Source organism: Ranitomeya imitator, chromosome 9 (assembly GCF_032444005.1).
Source record: "Ranitomeya imitator isolate aRanImi1 chromosome 9, aRanImi1.pri, whole genome shotgun sequence".
Lineage (NCBI taxonomy): Eukaryota > Metazoa > Chordata > Amphibia > Anura > Dendrobatidae > Ranitomeya > Ranitomeya imitator.
The window spans coordinates 23,815,794-23,829,092 of record NC_091290.1 but is presented as its reverse complement, the minus strand read 5'-3'; the positions used below and the strand labels follow the sequence as shown (position 1 = coordinate 23,829,092).

General features: G+C 44.4%; 3 protein-coding genes across 3 annotated transcripts in view; 2 read left to right on the top strand and 1 right to left on the bottom strand.

The window, feature by feature from the left end:
* NAV2 (neuron navigator 2) overlaps positions 1–13,299 on the top strand; it is a 417,518-nt gene that overhangs the window by 104,589 nt on the left and 299,630 nt on the right. The window lies entirely within an intron of this gene.
* Positions 1,404–4,030, top strand: LOC138649769 (uncharacterized). The gene is made up of 3 exons (XM_069740433.1): positions 1,404–1,841; positions 2,012–2,174; positions 2,933–4,030. Exons 1-3 carry the CDS (start codon positions 1,745–1,747, stop codon positions 3,942–3,944), a joined length of 1,272 nt encoding a protein of 423 aa, XP_069596534.1. The 5' UTR covers positions 1,404–1,744; the 3' UTR covers positions 3,945–4,030.
* On the bottom strand, positions 4,097–6,344 carry LOC138649770 (uncharacterized). Its single transcript, XM_069740434.1, has 2 exons — positions 5,724–6,344; positions 4,097–5,587 (listed from the first exon to the last, which is right to left on the bottom strand). The coding sequence occupies exons 1-2, from the start codon at positions 6,071–6,073 to the stop codon at positions 4,702–4,704; spliced, it is 1,236 nt and encodes a 411-aa protein (XP_069596535.1). The 5' UTR covers positions 6,074–6,344; the 3' UTR covers positions 4,097–4,701.

Here is a 13,299-nt window from a genome sequence, read left to right as displayed (position 1 = left end):
GACTAGACTGGAGAATCTGCTTTCCAAACTTGTAAGTATATATTTCTCTTTGCACATTTTGTATTCTGTGTTTTATTTCTTGATTTGTCTATATTTTTGTAATGTTTGGTCTGTGCTATTACGGTTATGGGTTGTTATTGAAAAATTGTTTGTCTGGTTCTGATAGGATTGCATTTATTTTATTTAATTTTTTTTTCTTTTATTTTTTTTTTTTACGTTACTTTGGGTTTGGGTGTTTTGTTCTTGTGTCATGTGGTTGTTCAATGTATTGATTTTTGCTCATTTTGTCTTGTAAAATTTCTGGTGCATGTTTTTCTGGTTTCTATTGTTGGTGGTAACTGTGTGGCATTTTCTTGGCTCATGTCTTGCTGTGTTTTGGATTATGCTGTTGGCTTTATTTTTTCTTTCCTTGAGTGTATTTTCTTGCTGGTGGGGGGGGCAACATTTATGATGTCTTTGTATTGTATAGTTCCGTGCTGCTGCTATGCCATTATAGTTTCAATTGTACTTTCCCTTTATTTTAAAAAATATCGCTGATGTTTTTACGTCGTTTTCCGTATGGCATATATCTTCCTTCATTGACTGATTGCATTGCGAAGTGTGTAGTATAATTTTTATTTGTTTATATTATTTTTGGTGGTGGCCTTTTTTAAAAATTCCATGTGTTTTATTTTCTATTTGGCTATGGTTTATGTTTGGGTTGCTGTATATTTTTACAGCGGTTGTCCCGTAATGTTTATTGCTTGTTATCTAGAATGGTTTTTATTGCCTTTTGTCTTTCTGTGGTTAGATGTCACAAGATGTTGTTTTTTAGGATCATGTCTTGTTGCAATTGTAAAGTATTGCGTTCATTATTTTGCTCTTTCATTGTATTTTTGTGCCTGTAATGTTTTTTCAGAAAGTTTTGATATGTCCATTTTTGGACATAGGTGTCTATTTTTGCTTTTTGGTTTGGGTCTATTCTTGTATAGTTTCTTCTATTGATTGTCTTCTCTTGCAATGTATGGCGTTGTGGTGTCGCTTTCTTATTTTTGCTTTGTCCGATCAGTCAAAAGTCAAATGTGGTTGTTGTAAAAAATTTTGGGCATATTTTATTGTATGTGCCATATTTAGGTTTAGTTTTGATTTTTTTTTTTTCATTTTTTCATGGCAGAACAAACGTGCTACAATGGCCACTGTGTCAGAATCGAGCCAATCGGCGCAGGGGAGTGTGGTGAGTAATTATGTCAATTTCCTTACTATTCGCAGTCATTTGTAGTTTTTAAAATAATTTCTTTATACAATTTTTACAGGCTTCTTCAAGTGAGGGTGAAGGAAGTCAGCGGGAGCAGAGAGGTCAGGGCCAAGTTGTGGCGTCAGCACGGCGAGTGAGTATTTTTATTAAACAATTTATTTATTTTTTTTTGATTAGCATCCTGCTTTCACTAGGGATGTTTAGTAAGCTTACATTCAAACTTTTCAGGGTAGCAAGTATTGGGGGAAGGTAACAAAGGTGAAACAACCAAAACATTCAAAAATACAGGTGTAGAAACCATCAATATACATATATCAAATGACAAAGGATAGGGCCAAGGTACATATCATGACAGGTGCTGGTGTTTGTTAATATTTGCATATTTGTAACCTTTTCTGTTTGTAATTTTTCTAGGTTTCACAACGGGACCATGGAGTCATTGATGTGGAGCTCCTCATATCAAGCATCCAGGAGCGTGGCCCGTTGTGGGACAGCCGTGACTCCCGGCACATGGACCAGGTGGTGTTGAGGCGTTTGTGGGTAGAGGTGGCAAAGTCGCTGTGGGAGGGCTTTGACATAGCTCCTGCAAAGGACAAAGCCAACTTTGGTGAGTATTGCTGATACGCCGTGCAGATACGTTGCTATGACCCACCATCTTTCCAGGATAAACACAACCGTGTGTGATGCAATAAACACCTAAAGTTTTGCATCGCACACGGTTGTTTTATCCATTTCAAATGCTACATATGTAACCTTTTTTTTCCTTTGCATTCACAGTTAAAAGGTTGAGGATCAGATGGCGATCCATCAAGGACCGTTTCAATAAGGGGCTACGGGCAGAGGAGGAGCGCTCGAAGAGTGGTGCTGCTGCGGCCAAGTCTGTGCCCTATAAATATTCAAAATGTTTACAGTTCTTAAGACCAGTCCTTGGCCGCCGTCAGTAAGTATTTTGTCCACAAAACATATTGCACAGCCCCATTACAGTGCCCAGCCACATAGCCTACTGCACAAACACATAGTACATTGCCCAGCCACGTACATTGTGCATCCACATAGTATATTGGCAGGTAACAATATCGCAGCCACATACCACACGTTCTAGCCACGTATCCACATAGTATATTTCACAGGCACATACTGTATTGCCCATCCATGTAGTCAGCGTAACATATTGGCCATCCACGTAAATGTATCCCTATTAAAATGCTATATAGGCCATTAGTTAATTTTTTGGGTTAAGCGTGAGTCCTTGTAGTCCATGACAGGTTCTGAGTCAGGGTAGTTCTGATTGCAGGAATAATGATGAAGTCTCGATCACATGATCCTAACATCATGGTCGTTCCTGCAATCAGATCAGTGAAATCACTGGGTTTTTTTTTATTTAATTTTTTATCTTGACATTAAATTTTCAACTTTTTTTGTGGCATAGGCAGCTTCCAGAAAGAGTTTTCGATTACAAAATTTTTATACCCACAGTGGTATACGGTCAAAATGCTTTGACAGCGGGAATGTTCATGATTGTTATCGTCGGCCCTAACGCTCAGCTGGCGATAACAATCAGAAATTAATTATTGGCCACACAGACTGTGAGACAGAGGATTTGTATTATTGTGTAATGTAATGCTATTTTTATTCCAGGAGTTGGCGTATGGGAGAGGTTATTCATTGAAGACTAATTTTTTCATTATCTTTTCACAGGACACACAGCAGCACCCTCGAGAGAGCTCGCCCCGCAGAAGCGGTCCTTCTTGAATCGCCATCTGATCCATCACAGCCCTCCCACAGCGACAGCAGGCTTGCACCACCATCTGGTGAACCGGCAGCCGGTACATCAGGTGTTCCCCTGGCCGAGGCCTCTGGCGCACCTTCGTTTGGGTATTCCCGACAGCGCCAGCGGGCCTCGGACAGGCCAACCATGCCCGAATTTTTGCATTTGAGCACGGTTTTCCAGAACTGTTTCAAGGCGTTGAGCGATAACATGGACACTCGTCTGTCCAATATCGACCGGCGCCTTGAAACAATTGAAACCGAGCTCTCAAATCCGGCAAAACATTTTTTTAGTACCATTGCTAAGGGCATGGTGGAACACCTTACGCCGGAACTACAGATTTCAGTGATGCAGTCCTGCAACACTTCCTACGTGAGGGCTCTCCAGCAGGCTGGGGTCATGCAGTCAGCGACAATGGCAGTAGTGCCGTCGCTGGCAAGCATGACTCCCACTCCTGCTGGAGAGCCACTCCAGCCACCCCACCGTGGTCCACGTGCCGAGCGACGCCACCACAGGCACCATAACATAGTGCCGCCGACTCCTGCTCCTGCCATGCCTTCATCCTCCCGTAGGCGTCATCATGCTGGGGAACCTGCCACAGGACCCAAAAAAAAAAAAAAAAAGAGGAAACACAGACGGGCACACAAAGAGGCTCTGGTTGCTGTTCCAGTGACAACACCAACTGTCCGTAGGGGCTCGAGTCGCAGTAGGAGCAGCCATGGCCAAACAAGGCTTGTGTTGCCTCCTCCCTCCCCTACAGAAGTGGCGGTTTCCTCCCCAGTATACCCTGGGGAGGGTTTGGATCTCCCATCAAGTCTACTTGACTATGTATCCTCCTCTTCGCCATCATCGTCGTCTTCTCCATCATCCTCACATTTCTCTCACCATTCCAGAGAAGACACCTACCATTCCCCTCTGGTGGCACAAGTGGAAACCCCCTAAGTTTAAGAACCCTTTTTGTTTTCTGTTTTCCCCCAATAAAAAATGTTATTTTTAAAAAACACTATTTGTTATTATTTATGCTATTATTTTCCAGAATTTTTCTCGGAAAATCACGCCATGTGCTGTCTACACATATTTTGTGCTTCAAACACCTCATATATGCAATGTCAGACACTATTTTTTCAATTTTTAGTTTGTCTTTTTTTGGGTGTCTCTCATTGCTGTATGAGGTGTTCACACTTAATGCAGCAGCGAAACAGACAATGATGCAGATCACTGCAGCGTCCGCTGGTTGGTCCCTGGAGAGCTGTCACAGACATCTCTCCAGCGAACAACGATGCAGAGGCCCACGTACATCATGTTGATAAGCGCAGGGCCACGCTTCAGATATTTACCCTGGTTTCAATTGAAAAACATCGCTGTTATCGTTGCTTATCAGGTAAAACACAAAGATACAGGTCAATCAGACAAACAAGTATATGTAATATTATGGTATAAAAATTGTATTTGAATCGGTATAGAATTTAAAAACTTTTTTCTTTAATATTTTAAAAACAACAGGTTCAAGTTTTTATAGGAACATTAAATTTGTGAACTATACTTAGATGCAAAATTTGACATATACCAAACCAACCTAAACGGAACTTTGATTGCACATTTAATGGAAAATTATTTTTTTTTTAATATATTTCTAACTGTCACAGTAGAGGTATTATTGGTGTAGTTACAATCAGAAGACAGTCCAAAAGTAACATTACTACACCATTTGATCTTGCCATGACACACGGCCAACATCTGACACAAAATAGGCCGCAAAACGATCACGCATCTGCGCAATTTCCACACTTGTCCTCAGAGGATGATCATGGTAATCGGGCAAGGGGTTGGCTATGGGTTCATCCAGTTCAACATTTATTCTCTCTTTGGCCATAATGAAATTGTGGAGAACCACACAAGCCTTCACCACCTCATCCACTGTTTCAATTTTAAGATTAATGGCCGATCCCAATATCCGCCATTTGGAAACGAGGATGCCAAAGGCGCACTCCACAGTCCTTCTGGCCCTGGACAGTCTGTAATTGAAAACCCTTTTTGTATGGTCCAAGCCCCGACTGGAGTAGGGTTTCAATAGGTTGGCAGACATTTGGAATGCCTCATCCCCTACCACAACAAATGGCATCGCCGGGCCTTCGGTGTGGGGAAGAGGTCGTGGCTGTGGGAAATTAAAATTGTTTCCATATAACTTTTGGCCCATATCCGACTCTTTAAATGTGCGCGAGTCATTTGCACGCCCAAATGCACCAATGTCCACTGCGAGAAAACGGCAGTCCGCACCGGCAATTGCCATGAGAACAGTTGAAAAGTATTTTTTATAATTGTAGAAAAGGGATCCACTTTTCGCAGGCTTGGTAATCCGAATGTGCTTTCCATCGACAGCGCCAATACAGTTTGGAAAATTACACACTTGGTTGAATTTCTGTGCGTTGGCCTCCCAGATTGCACTTGTAGGGACAGGTAAATATTCCTCCCGGAGATTATCCCACAAAGCGCGGCATGTCTCAGCAATAATTCCTGAAAGAGTGGAGACTCCAATCCGGAATTGAAAATGAAGTGACCTAAACGTTTCTCCGGTAGCCAGGAAACTGCAAAGAAGATAAAGAAATTTTGAATAAAGCACATTATAATTTATAAAAGTACATTGACCATTACAATTGAAAAAAATTAATAAAATAAAATAAAAAGTAAATAGATATCACATTCATTCAAACAGCAACGTACCGTAGAGTCACCAGCAGCCGTTCCTCTGCGGAAATAGCTCTCCGGAGCTGCGTGTCCTGCCTGCTAATGGATCCTTCCACCCGACGCAGAAGATAGCGGAAGCTCTCCTGTGACATCCGGGTATATTCGAAATATTTTTCCCGGTTGTCATTCAGTTCGCCAAACAAGCAATGGTATGCTCCACGACTCTCCCGGACTTCAACTATAGGGTGGATCCAAAAGCGGCGGCGACGACTCCATCTCCGTCTTTCCCTTTCCCTTTCATTAAAACAGGCAACAGCATAGGCATGAGCCAAGGCAAATTCCATCTCCATATCCATGTAGATACTGTTCATGGTTCGCTCCATCATGAATACCAGCAAAATGTGAGGAATTCATCTCTGCCAGGGTATATACACATTTGTTAACACCAACCCTCTTCTAGCCATTGGTGGTTCTTTATCTATTGTGTAGACACTTTTTATTGTGGGTGGGGGATGATGAATGACTCACTGCACCAAAAACGCATGCGTCTAAAAACGCTGCGTTTTTTGGTAAAAACGCAACTGCGTTTCAAAAACCCGCAGCGTTTTGCGACGCATGCGTTGAACGCATGCGGCGCAAAACGCTGCGTTGTACATGCGTTTTGGTGCGTTTTTGTTTGCGTTGTGCGTTGCGGCGACGACGCTGCGGCGCACAACGCAAATGTGAACTTAGACTAAGTCAGTATTTTACATCAGTACTTATAAGCCAAAATCAGGCGAGGAAAAGTATAACAGAAACCCGTCACCATTTCTGTATTTATCACCAACTCCTGATTTTGGCTTATAAATACTGATGTAAAATGCTGACCAAATGCTGAATGTGTGAGCGTGACCTACCACCAGGTCACACTACAATTGACCACATATGAGTCGCCCGCCTGGGCAGTGGGGTACTCGGTGCCCGGTCCGGTCGCACTTAAAGGGGATGTCTTAGTGGCTGCGACCTGGTCTGTGGCCCTGGGCGCTCACTTGAAAAGGGGAAAGGTCTTTAAAGGATATTTGGGAATAAAGTCTATTTGTGACGCCACCAGTGGTTCTCAGTCAGAGGGGACCGACGCTGCTTAAAGGGGTCCTCTGGGGTGATGTTGTTGCAGCAAGATGGTGACGCTTCCCACAGGTAAAGCGGGGTCCCCAGGGCTCCCAAAGGTGCTTGGGCAAGGATGGTGTATGCCGGCAAATAAGTAGAGGACACAGGGTTGTAAAGTCTTTACCTGGTTTACTGGCAGTAGCAGTCCAGGGTACCAGGAACAGGTGATGGTATGGTCCGGCCGGCCTGGAGGCAATAGTGAATCCCTCTGCCAGGTGGGGTCCATAAGCCTTCCTACTTGCGCTAGTGTGCGAGGTCCCTGCTGCCTGTAGCTGCTGGCAAAGTCCTCTCTCTCCTGTCCTGGGACAGTTACCTGTATGGTGGGCAGCTTGAGCCGTTTTATAAGGTCTCTATCACGACACGGGCTCTTCAGGTGCTGCTTCGCCTCTAGGCGTGGTGTGGGCAAATAACATACAGTCATATGCCCTCCGGTTCTGCTATGTGTCCTAGAGTACAACACAGCCTCGGGCTCCCGGTGCCTGGTTCCTGCGCTTCGGCTCTGAGGGTGCCCAGTCCAGTTCCCCTCTGAGCCCCTTTCCTTCTCCACTGTGCTCCTTTCCTCAGTAGCTCCACCACTTTCAACCCATCGGGTTCACTTCCTTTCCTTGGAGCTGCAGCTCAGTCCTGGCTGCACGACTCTGCTGTCAGTTCCAGAATTCCTTCTCTCTCCTCTCCCTCCAAACGACTGCTCTCTTTTATCTCCCTGGACCAACTCCCTAACTCCTCTTCCAGACCAGGATATCCCTATCTGAGGGAAGCTCCCCTGAATCCGGGTACAGAGCTCCCCCTTCTGGACTGGATTTGGAATATGTTGAGTGTGGGTGCGTTACCTGGTAAAGAGGATCCTTCTTGCCTCCAATCATGATATTGCCCTCCCCGAAAGGAAGGCAACATCACTGTAAGAACCGATTACCTGGGCTGTTACACATATGTCTATAAATAAAAAAAAAAATCGTATTCCCTACTTATACCATAAAAAAGGGACTCTTATTTTTTTTTCTACAGGGACTTCACAAGTTAATGGCAAATAAAAAACACTGATCAATGTATTCCAAATGTCAGTATTGAATTGTCTTAGGTTGAATTAGGTGGCAGATGGCACACGTGGCGTGAAAACGTTGCCGCTTACTGATAACTATGTTAGATGTTGGTCCTTTTTTATACCACCTCTTGGCTGCTCATGGTTTTCTCTTCTTTTACACAGCTGTTGTTTGACCTAACGGTATAATATAAAATGTTGTAATAAATCTGTGTCGAGGCTTCGGGGTCGTTGATCGCTGTAGGCTCATGTTCTGCTCTCCCGCCACATCATGTGTACATGGACCAGCGTCAGTATGTTGTGTAACATCACGCATCAGTATAACAGCAGGCGATATGTAGATGTTAATGAGCTCTTGGATTTACACCTCTCCGACAGCTGAGCCAAGGTCTATAGAGTCATCACAGCAGCCAATACTGCACTCCGCTTCTAAGCCTACAGCCCGAATATTCACACCGGTGAGTGACATCGAAATCTGCTCCTTGCTATCCTGGGAGGAAAATAGGTTACAATTAATTGACTGTGAGCCGAGATGTTAAAATCTGTGACTTAAAACGTATACATTATATTAAAAGGTAGTAAACGTTCTATTTACTAATAGTAGAACTGTGGTATACCTAATAAATGATAGGCAAAATTCATCAATATTGGTTTCAGTGGGTTAAAGGGAACCTGTCCAGGGATTGTATTTGCTGAAACTAATGGAACGGCTGTATAGGTCTTAGTTCAACAAGAGAAATGATACCAGTTTTGTAGTAATCTGATGTACCAGCACTGAGATAAGGAGTTTTGCAGCCACATGCAAATTAGCCTGCAAGTGCATTGGGGGTGTGTCAGAGTACTCTTGTGTATAAACATGCCTCTTATTCACTAATTTGCATGCGACTTCACAGCTTGACATCTCAGCTCTGGCACTACAAAACTGCACTATATTTATTGTTGCATAAGGATCTATAGGAAAATGGCCGCGGGAGGCCGCGCGTGCGCAGATGTAGATCACGGCGGCCATTTTCCTGAAGCCCCGGGAAGCAGAGCGCTTCATCTGCGCACGCGCGGCTTCAGGAAGATGGCCGCCCCACCGATAACAACAGGATTCACCCGGCTCTGCTGCTTACCGGGCTGCTGCATCACCTCACCGGAGAAAGGGACCCCGCTTACTGCGCCTCCTCATCCCCGCACCTCTGCTACCATGGTAACCTGCATTGCGACTATTAGACGCACCCCTAATTTTCCCCCCTTTTTTTGGGGGGAAAAAGTGCGTCTTGTAGTCCGAAAAATACGGTAATTCTGTAGTAAATTCTTGAGCTGATGAGCAGAATGATAATAGTTGTTTATTACGATGTATATTAATATACTATGATATAACCAGCTGGTATAAGATAATCTATAACTTTTCACCTTTATGTTCTGTCCCTCTTGTGAGCGGTATTACTGACTGTGGCCAGTAGGGGGCAGACTGATTACAGAGATGTGCTGTCTGCTCCTGGTATTTCACTTGTGATTTGCTCCTCTCTCTGGAGATTTGTTTATGAGCTGTTTGTTTTATCCCAGCCACCCATTGTGGCGCTGGCACCCAATTCTACGGTGGCGTGCCAGGTTGGCTGGCTCCACACGCTCCTGGCGGCTTTATACAAATTTTCCATGTTTATTATTCAGGTAGAAACTTTACAAGGAAATTATTATCCAATTAAAGGGCCAGCTTTACATGCAATCTGCAGAAAGTGAAGCCTCCAGAATATCTGCCGATTTATACATGAATGTTGTAGCTGATCTTGAGGAATTGTCTTGATATCTCAAGGCACCATGAATTGCAAATATGCTTCTGAAATTGATTTAGCTTTTGTTGGACATTATTGGGATGAGGATCAGGAAATCCCTTTAAGGGGATATAAGATTGGCTTTGTGCTCCGGCTAATTAGGGAATGAGCCCCCCTCTTCATCTACATTTAAGAAGCGCAGCTCCTGGCAGTGTTAGTGCACCACACCTCCGCCGCCGTCTCATTGCTGCATAGTGACCTGATTGAGCTTGGCGCGGCTCCCAGACTCTCTACACAAGGAATATGACAAGCAGCATGATTTTACTAGATGAATATACAATGTATCGGGGTCCTCAGATGATTACGTCTGCTCTGTATCCCCTAGATCTCAGGGGAGAAGGGGGCTTGTCCTCATTTCCAATTTTGGACCCCACCTCTTAGATCACGTCATTGTGTACATTTTTTATACACTGCTCAAAAAATAAAGGGAACACTTAAACACAATATAACTCCAAGTAAATCAAACTTCTGTGAAATCAAACTGTCCACTTAGGAAGCAACACTGACTATCAATTTCACATGCTTTTTTGCAAATGGAATCGACAACAGATGGAAACTATTGGCAATTATCAAGACACCCTCAATAAAGGAGTGGTTCTGCGGGTGAGGACCACAGACCACATCTCCGTACCAATGCTTTCTGGCTGATATTTTGGTCACTTTTGAATGTTGGTTGTGCTTTCACACTCGTGGTAGCATGAGACGGACTCTACAACCCACACAAGTGGCTCAGGTAGTGCAGCTCATCCAGGATGGCACATCAATGCGAGTTGTGGCAAGAAGGTTGGCTATGTCTGTCAGTGTAGTGTCCAGAGGCTGGAGGCGCTACCAGGAGACAGGCCAGTACACCAGGAAACGTGGAGGGGGCTGTAAGAGGGCAGCAACCCAGCAGCAGGACCGCTACCTCAGCCTTTGTGCAAGGAGGAACAGGAGGAGCACTGCCAGAGCCCTGCAAAATGACCTCCCACAGATCACAAATGTGCATGAGTCTGCACAAACGGTTAGAAACCGACTCCATGAGGGTGGTCTGAGTGCCCGACGTCCACAGATGGGGGTTGTGGTCACAGCTGAAGAAAGATGCGCGGCAGTGGGCGGGGCTTCACGGAGGAAGAAGATTGCCATCCGCACCCCTGCCGAACGCTAGTGTGAAGCTAGCCCTAGTCAAGGTCTGGGAGGAGATCCCTCAAGAGACCATCCGCCGCCTCATCAGGAGCATGCCCAGACATTGTAGGGAGATCATACAGGCACGTGGAGGCCACACACAGTACTGAGCATCTTTTTCTTGTCATGAGGCATTGCCACTAAAGTTGGATCAGCCTGTAATTTGATTTTTCACTTTGATTTTGAGTATCATTCCAAATACTGGCCTCCATGGGATATTCATTTTGATTTACATTGATAATTGTTATGTTTTATTGTTCTGAACACATTCCACTATGCAATGACTAAAAATTTGCAACTGGAATATTTAATTCAGAGATATCTAGGATGTGGCATTTTAGTGTTCCCTATATTTTTTTTGAGCAGTCTATATGACCTCAATGGGAAAATTGTGGTTATACTGGCTATAAGAAGATCGTGCCCTTCAAATACCTTGCTTGGCATCAAAGTGGTGCATGAGTCAAGACACATGATCTAACCTGTGTGATCCGAAACGTACAATTTTCTTTTTCCCCTCGATAGGTGCCGCCTTGTTACAGATTCTATCATGTGCCATAATACTGGGATCTTCATATATTGCAGAGTGGCCTTAAAACCCCTTATAATCCAGGGCCCTGGTGCTCCATCTGCGCCCCTTAAAGCTGTACTCCTCAGCATGTCCTACTTAGGCTTAGTTCACATTTTGTTTTTTTTTTGCATACATTTGACTTGTAAGCCCAGAAAGTTCCTTATGCAAATTGTCTCTGCAGAGAGGAAGAGAACTAGAACTCTAGTGCCACCTACTGGAAGTAGCAATCCTACAAGTCAATGTTGACCCTTAAACGAGCCTTGTCACATGACTTAGGATAATAGCCAAACCAGAATATCATTGCAGACACTGTGTTTCGGGGTACTGCCCCTCGTCAGTGCAAAGTAGAAATCTTGTTTGGCTTTCTCCGCAAGGAGAAATGATACTTCTTGGATATCAGAAAATTCCTGACACACACAATAAAGGTGTCCATAGGCCTCCATGACTCTAAGGGGCTGTGTGCTTTTTTATCTTTTTCCCCCACACTAAAGCATAAGCCATTATTTAGAAAAGCACGGTGAAGAATGTGCACATTCAGTCATACATTGGAGGCTTCTGTCTGACTATGCAACTTGCAACAACTTCAACAACTTTCCTGAATTTTTTTTAGGTGGGTCTTCTCTGACACCTGCCTGAAAAAGCTCTCAGTACATACTCAAAAGAATGAACATGTGCATTTCTATGTAAAATCGACTCATTGTTCATGTGTTTAGTCATTTGAACGTCTTTTAACAGGTTTTGAATCATCTGATTGGCGGTGTGAGGCATCTGGTTGGAGAATTGATCCATTTGATTGGCGAAGTGAAGCATCTAGTTGGCAGGGTGATGATTCTGGTTGGAGAAATGTATCCGGTTGGCGGAGTGATACATCTGGTAAATAGCGTGATGCACTTGGTTGGCGGAGTGATGCATCTGGTTAATGGCGTGATGCACTTGGGTGGCGGAGTGATGCATCTGGGTGGCGGAGTGATGCATATTGTTGGTGGGTGATACATCTGGTTCGCAGTGTGATGCATCTGCTTGGCGGAGTGATGCATCTGCTTGGCGGAGTGATGCATCTGCTTGGCGGAGTGATGCATCTGGGTGGCGGGGATACATCTGGTTGGTGGAGTGATGCATCTGGGTGGCGGAGTGATGCATATTGTTGGTGGTGGATACATCTGGTTCACAGTGTGATGCATCTGGTTGGCTGAGTGATGCATCTGCTTGGCGGAGTGATGCATCTGGGTGGCGGGGATACATCTGGTTGGCGGAGTGATGCATCTGGGTGGCGGAGTGATGCATCTGGTTGGTGGCGTGATGCATCTGGGTGGCGTGGGAATACATCTGGGTGGCGGAGTGATGCATCTGGGTGGCGGGGGATACATCTGGTTGGCGGAGTGATGCATCTGGTTGGCAGTTTGATGCAGCTGGTTGCACAGTGTCTCTAGTCATTCGTATACTGTATCAAAAAAGTCAGCACACTGTAGCGCCAAAACTTGCAAACATGAAAAATGAAAATTGATTTGCATTACTGCACTAGAAATATGAAAAATTGAGTAAGTTTAGCGCATAAATTGGCCAATTCACGTGTACCTGGTAGCCACGATAAGGCATTTCTCGTATACCAGGACCTAGCAATGCCTTTCCTCACTTAGAATAAAGTCCTCATCTGTATGGGAACATGAATCCTCTGTTAGACCAAAATCTACATCTCTGTGGAGGGGTAGTGGTCCTATCTTGATTAAAAACACCTGTGGCTAAAAGGCGGAGTGCTCAGTCAGAAGGCTAATGAATGCAAATTTAAAAAAAAACTGACCGTCACATCCAGGAAAGGCATTGCTAGCTCCTGGTATAAGAGAAATACCTTATCGTGGCTACCAGGTACACATGAATTGGCCA

What these genes read in the sequence shown, in the direction of transcription:
- LOC138649770 (XM_069740434.1), bottom strand. Translation starts at nt 6,073, where the DNA reads ATGATGGAGCGAACCATGAACAGTATCTACATGGATATGGAGATGGAA. An exon ending in CGGCTGCTGGTGACTCTACG is followed by an intron (nt 5,588 to 5,723) that starts GTACGTTGCTGT and finishes TCTTCTTTGCAG; the next exon opens with TTTCCTGGCTACCGGAGAAA.
- LOC138649769 (XM_069740433.1), top strand. Translation starts at nt 1,745, where the DNA reads ATGGACCAGGTGGTGTTGAGGCGTTTGTGGGTAGAGGTGGCAAAGTCG. An exon ending in AAAGGACAAAGCCAACTTTG is followed by an intron (nt 1,842 to 2,011) that starts GTGAGTATTGCT and finishes TTGCATTCACAG; the next exon opens with TTAAAAGGTTGAGGATCAGA. An exon ending in CCAGTCCTTGGCCGCCGTCA is followed by an intron (nt 2,175 to 2,932) that starts GTAAGTATTTTG and finishes ATCTTTTCACAG; the next exon opens with GACACACAGCAGCACCCTCG.